Below are 12,915 nucleotides of genomic sequence, written 5' to 3'. Positions count from 1 at the left end.
TCACCTTTATTTAACCAGGTAGGCTAGTTGAGAACAAGTTCTCATTTGCAACTGCGACCTGGCCAAGATAATGCATAGCAGAGTGAACAGACAACAACACAGAGTTCACAGAGTTACACATGGAATAAACAATAAACAAGTCAATAACATAGTAGAAAAAAAGAATCTATATACATTGTGTGCAAAAGGCATGAGGAGGTAGGCAATAAATAGGCCATAGGAGTGAATAATTACAATTTAGCAGATTAACACTGGAGTGATAAATGATCAGATGAACATGTGCAGGTAGAGATACTGGTGTGCAAAAGAGCAGAAAAGTAAATAAAATAAAAACAGTATGGGGATGAGGTAGGTAAATTGGGTGGGCTATATACCGATGGACTATGTACAGCTGCAGCGAGAAGACAGAAGACTGAAAAGAAGACAGGACAAGGCGAGAAGATAGAATATATCTGTACCTTTTTTATGAAACCCCATTTTCCACCACCATGCTAGAGTGGCTAAATGCTAATCCTTGATGTATTTAGCGTTTAGCCACTCTAGCATGGTGGTAGAAAATGGTGTTTCATAAAAAAGGTACAGATATTTTCCACTTTCTCACCATTAAATAAGGTTAAGGAGGAACTCGAAGCCTTAGCGTACAATAAAGCTCAGTATTTGTATAATTTTATACTGTTTTTTTTCTTCTCATCTTTATCAAGCGTGCCAATGATTTTATACCTGATTTGAATATACATGTATTATTTTCACCTGTGAAATGTGCTATTGTAAATTATGTTTGCCTTGAACGAGGCCTCCAACAACAATTGTATCTATGAGATCTATTGTTGGTAACGGGACCTAATTCACTGTGCACTCATGACATTGATGCCTTTGTGTCATAATGATGTACAAGGAGGTTGCCAGTCTCTGACCGATGCTTCACTATTGTTGTTTTTTGTGTGTGTTTTCTTCCTCTTAATATAGGATCTCTGCAATTAATACATCATATAATCTCTATACCGTAACTAAATAAGAAATGTTATGAGCAGTTGTCATTACAATACTCTATCTGCTCTTAGCCCTTTGTGCTACTGCAATCAAGAGGCCCTGCTGACCTCTTAAACCACTATTGTTTGTTGTCATGGGAGATTTAGCATTTCTGTGTAGTAATAATTTTTTCAAAACCATTTCTTCCAAAAAAAAAAAATCTTATTTTGTGATACATCTTTTGGCCATTTTGTTCATAAATGTATTTAATGGCTTCATGTAAATTAATGTTTGTGAACAGGAAAAACCTTGATTGTCTTTCAATAAATCTTGTCGTATCATACAATAAACAGTATCTGAAAATATAATACAGATAAAAGGCATTAAAATATGAAGGCACTGGTACTGTGATTTTTTTTCAGGACTTTGACTTCCTTCATCTCAATCACGGATTAGATGGTGACCTCAGGCTGAGAGCCAAACATGAGGATAATAGATGTTTGGCAAGAGGGCCATTAGGTCTGTACTGATCTAGCACTCAGCACTATGAGCTGCTGAAAATGGTTAAATATTGGTTGGAGCTACATTTATATTGCCAATAAAAGAAGAATTATATATATTTACAGTACCAGTCAAAAGTTTGGACACACCTACTCATTCAAGGGGTTTTCTTATATTTGTACTATTTTCTACATTGTAGAATAATAGTGAAGACATCACAACTATGAAATAATACATATGGAATCATGTAGTAACCAAAAACGTGTTAAACAAATCAAAATATATTTTATATTTAAGATTCTTAAAAGTAGCAACCCTTTGCCTTGATGACAGCTTTGCACACTCTTGGCATTCTCTCAACCAGCATCATGAGGTAGTCACCTGTGTTATGTCATAGCTTTGATGTCTCGCTATTATTCTACAATGTAGAAAATAGTAATAATAAAGAAAAACCCTTGAATGAGTAGGTGTGTCCAAACTTTTGACTGGTACTGTACATATCTACCTAAATGACCTCGTACCCCTGCACATCAACCCGGTACTTGTACCTCATGTATAGCCAATATATCATTACTCACTGTGTATTGATTATTGCTTCTATTATTTCTCTATTTTCTTTCTCTCCGCATTGTTGGGAAATGCATTTCACTGTTAATCCACACCTTTTGTTTACGAAGCATGTGACTAATAGCATTCAATTTGACCGTTTAATTAATCAAATATGTATTTGTACAGGTGATGGGAATTGAGAACTTCAGGTCATGTTGTTTCCACTCACAATTTCTCCCCTGCTCCCCCTGCCTACAACAAGTTTATATCTTAACCATGAGTGGTTACATTAGGTTGATATCTTATTAAACCTATTTCCAGACTGATGATGTCTTCCCTTTAGGACACAGAGATCCTGAACACGGCGGTGCTGACTGGGAAGAAGGTGGTGTTGCCTGTCAGGACTGTGGCTGTGGAGGAGGACGGGTCAGTCACTGACGTCTCAGACTTCACCAACTGCAGCTCCACTGATGAGGACATCCTGAAGGTACTGCCGGCTGCCTGCCGGTTGATGCCACATTGTCCCCTGGAATTTATCCTTGGGTAAAGGGTGTATGTGTGTTAAAACCATGGCTTAGTGATGGAGGTACTTAGAGCTTTAACACAGAAATAAGGTGAGTGTGTTTCTCTAAGGTGTTGATATGAAGCTGTCAGACTCCGTTGCTAAACACAGAGCAACACCGAGATTATGGGGCTACTCTAACATTCACCTTCACTTCTTTTACTGAAAGCTTCCTTACTTTACACAGGTGTCACTGCCAGGATACTTTGCAGATCTGTGGTGTGAATAAACATGTCCAACAACCAAGGAGAAGATTTCTAGTCATGTGGTTACCAGCCTGTTTTGACTGTGGTTAGAGTGCCGGTAGAGTGTGTGTCCTGTCTAGCTGCCCCAAGACTATGAGACAGGAGGAGGGCCATTTAGTGTGGGTGTAAGAGGGGGGGGGGGTGACTGCTAAAGGCAAAGAAGTTGTACCAAAGTCACCTCTGCACATGCTCTCTTCCACATCACAAAACAAACAGTGAGTGACGCTCCAGTGACGTCCTCCATCATGCCCATCAGCTGCTGAACTGTAATGAACACAACAGGACATGACAGGGAAACAAAGGAAGAACAAACACTTCACAGTGCGTGTTGTTGTTGCACAATATCCCTTTATTACAGCCATTAATCTACATTCGGTCAATGTAAGTGTAATTATGCAACTTGCTCTGTGTACTAACATACCTCCTTACATAAGTTTAACATAAACAACGGCTTATCCACCCATTTGTCTGTTGTTTTGTATTTGAAGAAATCCATTAGTACATGACCACAGGAAATAAGTGATGTCTGTTTTGTAAAGTAATGGAATAGATATGAGATCATTGGGATTATGATAGTGACAACAAAATGTAAATCACTATTCATGCATTTAAAAGATGAATGACCCTTTATAGTTGGCCCAAGCTTAGACTTAAAGCTTATAGTGTTTGTTTGCTGATCAGATGTATAAGTAAGCTTTAGTAGCAAAAATTCTCCCTAAGCTTCTTAGTTTAGCAGCTCCACTCAGATATCTTTGCTCTTATGACGCATATGAAAAGAGTATGAAATCTGCCGATGATAAATGGCAAGGCTTTATTCCATTTTATTTTCTCTGGTCTGAAATGCTAAAACAAAGTCAAATCTGCCATGATGAAAAGGCTTTTCAGAGGTATAGAAACATTTGCTTTGTCAGTTGTGAGTAATGGACACTTGGGTACTTGTGTGAAATGCCTTGAGATTAAGATGAATCTGGCACGTCAAATATTAAAAAACAGTTAGCTTTAAAATGGGTATTAATAAAAGTATATTCTCTGTCAATTTGTAGCTTCTTGTGTAATGAATACAGTATACTCACTGCAACCTTAGATTTTTGGGGGTGGAGATCACTTATCCATGCAGTTGGTATTCACTCTGTCAGCACAGTTACTGATAAATGTTTGTGAGTCAAGAGAAAGATGCAAATGAAATGAATCTTGTTGACCTGAAAGAGAGATTTTCTCACTCTGCCTTGATACTGCATGAAGTGATGAAAGACAAATGGCATAGATCAAATGAAACGTACATTTCAGACATGGTTTCATGGTAGAACACTGAGTGATATTATGTGCTCCATGCTGAGATTATGTCTTTGGAGACTTGCAAGAGACTTGGATCAGCACTTCAAAACACCTTTTGAAGTAAATATCTTTGGAAAATGATTTAGTTATGTTGCCATGTAAACATGGAAGAGCTTGAGGCTGTCAGTGAGATTGAACTAATATGGAGTAGCTTGGAGATGGGAGGAAGAGAGCTCTTACCTAAGAAAGTAACTGGGCTCTTAGATTAAGGATGATTGTCTGACCTTGTCTACTGTCTCTGGATGAAAACTATTCATGAAAACTCTTCATGACCTTATTGGAAAAAGATCAGTGCATACTGGCACGGGCAATTAAGTGATAATGCCTGGAAAGACGGTGTCTGGAGGATATATCAGCACAGGTGTTAGGCCCAAAACGAAGTTACCAACATATTCAAATAATGATTGACATATTTTCATACAAAATGTTATTTTGATGAATTTATTTCATCCTTCCACAAGATATAGTCCCGACACAAATCTAAGAATGCTACCCAAGCTGGCTGGTCGTTTGTTCTATCGGTTCGGTTGCCAGAAACGCGACCAGTCGTTCAGTCTTTTTGTTCTGTATCTATGGATGCAAACCAGTCGTTCAGTCTTTTTGTTCTGTATCTATGGACGCAAACCAGTCGTTCAGTCTTTTTGTTCTGTATCTTTGGACGCAAACCAGTCGTTCAGTCTTTTTGTTCTGTATCTATGGACATGACCCAGTCATTCGTTCTAAATGTTCGATTGCCATACTGGCTGGCAACGTTCCTATCCCATGCTTGCTAGCCAGCCAACAATGGCTAATTTACAGTCAAGTCAAACAGTGCAGCCAGAATAACAACAGTAGCTGCCTTTGCATTTGTTTGATCTGTTTTCTAGAGACATTTATTTGGATACATCCATAACAATCAGCTAATGAGGTGCGATTTTGCCTGGCATAGAAAATGTGCTCTCTCGTCAGGACACTGTTGTTCAGAAGAGCTAGCCAACAACACATAATCACTTCAAACTGAAGATGGAAAGACTGCAAACTAGCTGCAAGTTGTTTCATTTGACCCTTTTTCAATTGACATTTCTTTGTATATATCCTTAAAAATTATGGCAATTGATTAATGATTTCGACTGGCCGAGAAACGCTGCCTGTCTCGTCCCGACACTTTCATTACTATGGGACAGCTGGAGATCGAATTTGAATATTGAAACAATGTTGCTAATGTCAGAGAGACAGACAGCAAGGTTTATGCAAATCTCCACTGTTGAAAACTAAATCCTAGTCTTAAAGAAATGTGAGATTATGTCTAGATGCTTTTTATAGTGGAGATCAAGTTGATTAATTGCTTGGCTGGGCTGATGAGACAGTGGATTGCTCCGTCAGATGGAACAGAGTAAATAGACATTTTAACATCATAGATTTAGCCGGTGGTAACTTGTGTAATAGACACCTGCTGGATTATGGTTTTAACCAATCAGCATTCAGGATTAGAACCACCCGTTGTACAATTGTTCATACATTTGCTTGGATGAGAAACTGCAGCAACACTTTTACTCCCCTTCCAACTCAATTTGCCATGTGGAACATTCGATAGTCTTTTAACAAAAACAGAGTTTTAGATAGTGTGCAAGGTAATTGTTGTCAGCTACTTGCTGACTATGATATCACAGGATCCCCCACAACAAACAGGACATTACTCTGACGATGCATCTTCTAACTGCTGAGTGCATGGATAGGTAGAGTAGGAATCTCTTCTATTTGCATTCCTCCCTTGAGTCTGTCAAAGTCAAGGCCATTTTTCTTTACCCCCCTGAGCACTTACAGGAGGGAGCCAATGATAACGGAATTTCAATGCTCCATAAATGATCCAATTCCTTCAAGCAAGGAACTTTGATAGAACCGGGCTGAACCTGCAGTATGTTTTCCATGGTTTAAAAAAATGCATGACATTTCTTAATGGGCTGACAGAAACTGCTTACCAAGGTTACATAAGAAATTAAAATGTAATGAATGTGTTCTTGGATAAGGTTGTGAAGGATTTCTGTCCAATGTAGCACAGTGTGTTATTGGATTAACATACATTTCAATGTTATATCTTATTATGGCCTTCGCCTTGTGTTCAGTGTAGCAGTTTCTTACAGCTGTTTGACTATATTACCATAGTGGGGCATGCACTGCTAAGATACGGCAGAACCATTTGTTGAGTTCATTAAAGCTCTGGGAACTATTTGTCCTCGGTTAAGGATAACTTAATGTCTGGTTTCATTATCTCTCCTTTTCATTGGTGTAATTTAGCATCATATAAGATCTCTCTATCATTTAAAGACCAAGAGAGTCCCACTTTCACACCACTGATTTACAAATAAATGCTATATTTAATGTTTAATAGAACAAATCTGTACATACAGTAGTTTAATTTAGAAGCTGGTCACATGCTTAATCTGAATATATAGTATAACATATTCACCCATAAATAGCATAAATGACAGGGAATGGATGTTTTGGTAAGGCCTGTTCTGATGTTTAACTATTGCTGTTATTTGTGCTCGTCCCCTGTCCAGGTGTCAGACAGGTGTGACTACGTGTTTGTGAATGGGAAGGAGATGAAGGGCAAGGTGAGGATGATGGTGAACTTCACCTACAGCTACCTGAGTGCCCAGCTGGAGATGAATGTGTGGATCCCACAGCTGCCCCTCCAGATTGAGGTGTCTGACACAGAGCTCAGCCAAATCAAGGGATGGAGGGTGCCCATCATGACCAGCAAGAGGTACAGTAGAGCCCACCCACCAGCCACCCCCATTCCTGGCACACAGTGAAGTCTAGTGGCTTAAAAGGAAGCCCTAACTCTAAAATTAGTGTATGTTTTTATCACAAATAATATTTCTCAACGAGATCAGGCTTGTGTTTTAATACCATTACATAATGTATTAAAATAACTCAATGTGATCCAATCTACAGAGTGAGAGAATTAAAATGGGAAACAGTGATTAGGGACAGGGCACAGGATATGTGTGTGTGAATGCTTGCGTGTGTGTTTTGTGACAGGTGTGACGTGTGCTGTAGCCTAATTCAGAGTGTTTCTATTAATTCCCTAGGCTCAGCTGGAACAGTGATGAGGAGGAGGATAAGAAGGGTAAAGGCTGCATGTTGCAGTTCCAGCATGCCCTTGTGCGTGTGATCACACACTTCATAGCCGAGCAGTCGGACCCCCGGGAGCCCCAGGTCTACTTTCTGGGCTCAGACTGGCAGGTGGACGTCACCAGGCTTGTGCGCCATTTCCTCAAGGTGGAGGACCCTCGCATCGCCAGACTGCAGGCAGGCAGGGTGCTGTCAGGACAAGACATGGGGACCACCTCCATCCAGGTAACCATCAGGCCTGGTGGGAAGCCTGACTGACTGCATGTTTAAATGGGCCTTTAACTATAGAGGCGACATTCGATATTATCATGACGTGATATTTACATTGTGATATTTAATTCACTCTGTTTTTTTGTGCCCGCGAAGGTGTTCTCCCCCCTCTCAGACTCCATCTTGGCAGAGAAGACCGTGACGGTAGTGAATGACAAAGTGACCATCACAGAGCTGGGGGTGCAACTGGTCACCGGCCTGGCTCTGTCCCTGCAGCTCAGCCCAGGAAGCAACAGGGCCATCCTCGCCACGGCAACCATACAGGAAGTGTTGCAGAGCCCCAAACAGGTGCTGTTTATGATCTTCTTGAATGACAATCAGATCAGACACAGGTATACTTTAGATTGAGTTTAATGATATTAAATATTGTTTGTCATTTTGTCTCCTCAGAAGGCTGTGGTTAGTTCCTGGGTCCAGTTCAGCGATGGCTCCCTGACCCCTCTGGACATTTATGACCCGGCCTACTACCGCGTGACACTGACCTCTCTGGACCAGGGCGTGGTGTCGGTGCAGGGCTCCCCGCCTGCAGTGGTGGCAGAGGGCGAGGGACAGGGTGTGTTGGTCAGGGTGGAGATGGCCATCTGTGAGGCTTGCCAGAAGTCCAAACGGAAGAGCTCGCTGGCCGTGGGCAGCGGCAGCCTCAAGGTCAAGTTCCAGGTCAACAGCCGGCGCTTTTCCAGCAATAGTAGCAGCAACAGTAGCAGCAGTAGTGGAGGTGGGGTTGGCAGTGGCAGTAGTAAGGACAGCAGCAGTGACTATGGGAATGATGGGGAGGAGGTGGACACTGAGAGGAAGCAACAGCAGCCACAGCAGCCCCTGCCCAGCAGCTCAACCTCAGAGCGGGAGGAGAGCGCCATGCGCAAGGTCACCACAACAACCAAATCCAGTGAGCCAGACGTCGCTCCGGGGAGCATGTCCAGCGGTGGCAGCAGCTACGGTGGAATGGGGAGGGCGAGGGAATCAGGAAGTTTCTTAAATGCTGCAACCATCAACAGTCCTGCCAGCCCCATCAATGACAGTGATGTTAGCAGCCCTAGTGACTATGGCACAGCTGAGGGGACAGACAATGGGCTAATTGGAGGTATAGGTAGTGTTGCAGTCAGTAGCACTATGAAGACACTTGGTAACCTGATCAACTACAATAACTTCCCCTCTCAGGTGGAGGTGCCTGACCAGGAGCGAGTCGAGGTGGACATGGGCAATGAGGACATGCTGTCTAACCGGCCTCTCTCAGACTTGGAGATCGGCATGTACGCTCTGCTGGGGGTCTTCTGCCTGGCCATCCTGGTCTTCTTGGTGAACTGCATCTCTTACGTAGTAAAGTTCAGGCACAAACATCCCTCCTCTCATGGCCAGGAGCCCACAGGGCACAGGCACGACTGGGTGTGGCTGGGCACTGATGCAGAGCTGGTGATGAATGTGCCTGGCACTCCCCTCCAGCAAGACGACCACAGCACCACAACAGTCATAGACATTGGGCCTGATAAGACTGCCTCTCTGCCCAGGCAGCCCAGCTGCCTAGCCTCCTCTAGACCCTCCTCTCCTTTGGTCTGTGGGGGCTCCCTCGGGGCCAAGCCCATGAACCGCACTGAGTCCCTCCACTCCCCCACAAGCAAGAGGAAGAGGGTCCAGTTCACCACCTTTGCCTCTCTGGACCGTGAGCACTCCCCACACCTCCCCAGAGAGAACGGTCATGGCATCCACTGGGTGGGGAAGGAGGAGAACTATGTTGAACCCCAAGTGCCCATCACAGAACCTGTGGACCATTTATAATACATAAAGGGACCGTTTCACCCCAACTGTGGGTGTGTATGTGGCTTTGATTTCCTCAATGCCTTTATTTATGGATAAAAGCAGACATAACATAAGGAGCATCACCGCAAGTGGTTATACTTATTCATTATTTGTGGTTAGTTTTAAATATCTGTCAAGGCGTCTTACATGTAAATATCTTAAATGCTTTGTGAGAGACATTTTTTGTATTAGATATTAGAGAAAACACTGTGAATACGTGTTGGATGCTTCTCATCAACCGACTAATGGCACTTTGTGTGGTGGACAGGATAAAACGTTTGACTCAGGCCAGTTGAAATATCATTTTTTTAAACAAAAAAACAGAGGGTCTTGTTGCATGTGAAAAATGTCATTATCTTACCTTTTACACTCACATGGTGGTACGCCCTAAAGCAGGGATCTTCAACTAGATTCAGCCACCGGCCAATTCTTTTCTTGGTAGAATGCAAATTGACTTCAAGAAGCCGAAACAGATATATTTGACTATAGCATAATCATTTCAAACCTTGCTTACATTTGTACACAATCACATAAACTACATGACCACTCGTCGAACATCTCATTCTAAAGTCATGGGAATTAATATGGAGTTGGTCCCCCTTTGCTGCTATAACAACCTCCACTCTTCTGGGAAGGCTTTCCACTTGATGTTGGAACATTGCTGTGGGGTCTTGCTTCCATTCAGCCACAACAACATTAGTGAGGTCAGGCACTGATGTTGGGCAATTATGCATGGCTCGCAGTCGGCGTTCCAATTCATTATCATGCTGAAACAGGAAAGGGCCTTCCCCAAACTGTTGCCACAAAGTTGGAAGAAGCACAGAATTGTCTATAATGTCATTGTATGCTGTAGTGTTAAGATTTACCTTAATTGGAAATAAGGGGCCTAGCCCGAATCATGAAAAACAGCCCCAGACCACCTCTCTCAAACTTTATAGTTGGCACTATGCATTGGGGCCGGTAGCGTTCTCCTGGCATCCGCCAAACCCAGATTCGTCCATCAGACTACCAGATGGTGAGGCGTGATTCATCACTCCAGAGAACGTGTTTTCACTGCTCCAGAGTCCAATGGCGGTGAGCTTTACACCACTCCAGCTTGGCATTGTACATGGTGATCTTAGGCTTGTGTGCAGCTGCTCGGTCATGGAAACCCATTTCATGAAGATCCCAACAAACAGTTTGTGTGCTGACGTTGCTTCCGGAGGCAGTTTGGAACTTGGTAGTGAGTGTTTCAACTGAGGACAGACCATTTTTATTCGCTTCAGCAATCGGCGGGCCCATTCTGATTGTGTGGCCTACCACTTCGCAGCTGAGTCATTCCTTCTCCTAGACGTTTCCAATTCACAATAACTGCACTTACTGTTGACCGCGGCAGCTCTAGCAGGGCAGAAAAAAGACAAACTGACTTGTTGGAAAGGTGGCATCCTATGACGGTGCCATTTTGAAATTCACTGAGCTCTTCAGTAAGGCCATTCTACTGCCAATGTTAAGCTATGGAGATTGCATGGCTGTGTGCTCAATTTTATGCACTTGTCAGCAATGGGTGTGGCTGAAATAGCCAAATCCACTCATTTTAAGGGGTGTCCACATACCTTTGTGTATATATATATAGTGTCAATCTATAATGCGTGGGAGTACTTTGGAAATAAAAATCACCTGCGGGCCGCCAGTAAACAACCATAACAGCGCTGTCTGATGAAAACCTCATAACTCAATTTGACATGTATTGAAAGCAGTACTCCCTTCAATGTATTCTGAAAGTACTCTAGGAACAATAAAATTTATTCAAAACAGCCTCAATCATTTCATAACTGTATGTTTGTTAATGGGACAATATTACTTTTTTCAATTTCCTGAAACATTTCTGTTGGATATGAGAGATTCATCCGACAGCGAAGCAACCCAACAAGGAATTTTTGTATATGCACTGTTTGTCTTTATATTGTGTACATTTGTTTGATTTGATTTTTGATAATGTCGGATATGATTTTTCATTAAACATACAGTACCAGGACTCCTTCAAGGGTTTTTCTTATTTATTTATTTACTATTTTCTACATTGTAGAATAATAGTAAAGACATCAAAACTATGAAATAACACATGGAGTCATGCAGTAACCGAAAAGGGTTAAACAAATAAATATATTTTATACTTGAGATTCTTCAAAGAAGCCACACTTCGCCTTGATGACAGCTTTGCACACTCTGCATTCTCTCAACCAGCTTCATAAGGAATGCTTTTCCAAAAGTTGATGGAGTCTCCACATATGCTGAGAAATTGTTGGCTACTTTCCCTTCATCCATCAGTCCAACTCATCCCAAACCATCTCAATTGGGTTGAGGTTGGGTGATTGTGGAGGCCAGGTCATCTGATGCAGCTCTCCTTCTTGGTAAAATAGCACTTACACAGCCTGGAGGTGTGTTGGGTCATTGTACTGTTGAAAAACAAATGATAATGATAAAAATCCCACTAAGCAAAAACCAGATGGGATGTCGTTTCGCTGCAGAATGCTGTGGTAGCCATGCTGGTTAAGTGTGCCTTGAATTCTAAATAAATTACTGACAGTGTCACAAGCAAAGCACCACCACACCATTTTTTTTATTTAACAAGGCAAGTCGGTTAAGAACAAATTCTTATTTACAATAACGGCCTACCAAAAGGCAAAAGGCCTCCTGCAAGGACGGGGGATTACAAATAAAAAATAAATCAAATATAGGACAAAACACACATCACGACAAGAGAGAACACAACACGACATGAAGCGAGACCTAAGACAACAACATAGCATGGCAGCAACACATGACAACACAGCATGGTAGCAACACAACATGGTAGCAACATAACATGGCAGTAGCACAACATGGTAGCAGCACAAAACAGGGTACAAACATTTTTGGGCACAGACAACAGCACAAAGGGCAAGAACGTAGAGACAACAATACATCACGCAAAGCAGCCACAACTGTCAGTAAGCGTGTCCATGGTTGACTCTTTGAATGAAGAGATTGAGATAAAACTGTCCAGTTTCAGTGTTTTTTGCTGCTAGTTCCAGTCGCTAGCTGCAATTGAACTGAGAAGACGAGCGACCCAGGGATGTGTGTGCTTTGGGGACCTTTAACAGAATGTGACTGGCAGAACAGTGTTGTATATGGAGGATGAGGGCTGCAGATAGGGGGGAGTGAGGCCTAAGAGGAGTTTTATAAATAAGCATCAACCACACCTCCTCCTCCATGCTTCAAGTTGGGAACCATACATTCAGAGATCATCTGTTCACCTACTCTGCGTCTCACAAAGACACAGCGGTTGGAACCAAGAATCTAAAATTGACAGATTTCCATCGGTCTAATGTCCATTGCTCGTGTTCCTTGGCCCAAGCAAGTATCTTCTTCTTATCGGTGTCCTTTAGTAGTGGTTTCTTTGCATAAATTTGACCATGAAGGCCTGGCTTCAGTTGATGTTGAGATGTGTCTGTTGCTTGAACTCTGTGGAGCATTTATTTGGGCTGCAATCGGAGGTGCAGTTAACTCTAATGAACTTACCCTCTGCAGCAGAGGTAACTCTGGGTCTTCCTT

General features: G+C 42.3%; 1 protein-coding gene across 1 annotated transcript in view; it reads left to right on the top strand.

Moving 5' to 3' along the window:
• LOC112262988 (transmembrane protein 132D) overlaps positions 1 to 9,966 on the top strand; it is a 67,117-nt gene extending 57,151 nt beyond the window's left edge. Inside the window, exons 5-9 of the mRNA XM_024438909.2 lie at positions 2,363 to 2,506; positions 6,702 to 6,907; positions 7,236 to 7,503; positions 7,645 to 7,836; positions 7,939 to 9,966. Coding sequence (XP_024294677.2) covers positions 2,363 to 2,506; positions 6,702 to 6,907; positions 7,236 to 7,503; positions 7,645 to 7,836; positions 7,939 to 9,321 — 2,193 coding nt within the window. The 3' untranslated portion in view covers positions 9,322 to 9,966. The remainder of the gene's footprint in view (positions 1 to 2,362; positions 2,507 to 6,701; positions 6,908 to 7,235; positions 7,504 to 7,644; positions 7,837 to 7,938) is intronic.
• Positions 9,967 to 12,915: the final 2,949 nt, after the last annotated feature.

Source organism: Oncorhynchus tshawytscha, linkage group LG12 (assembly GCF_018296145.1).
Source record: "Oncorhynchus tshawytscha isolate Ot180627B linkage group LG12, Otsh_v2.0, whole genome shotgun sequence".
NCBI classification, from domain to species: Eukaryota; Metazoa; Chordata; class Actinopteri; order Salmoniformes; family Salmonidae; genus Oncorhynchus; species Oncorhynchus tshawytscha.
This window is presented reverse-complemented; position numbering and strand designations above follow the sequence as displayed.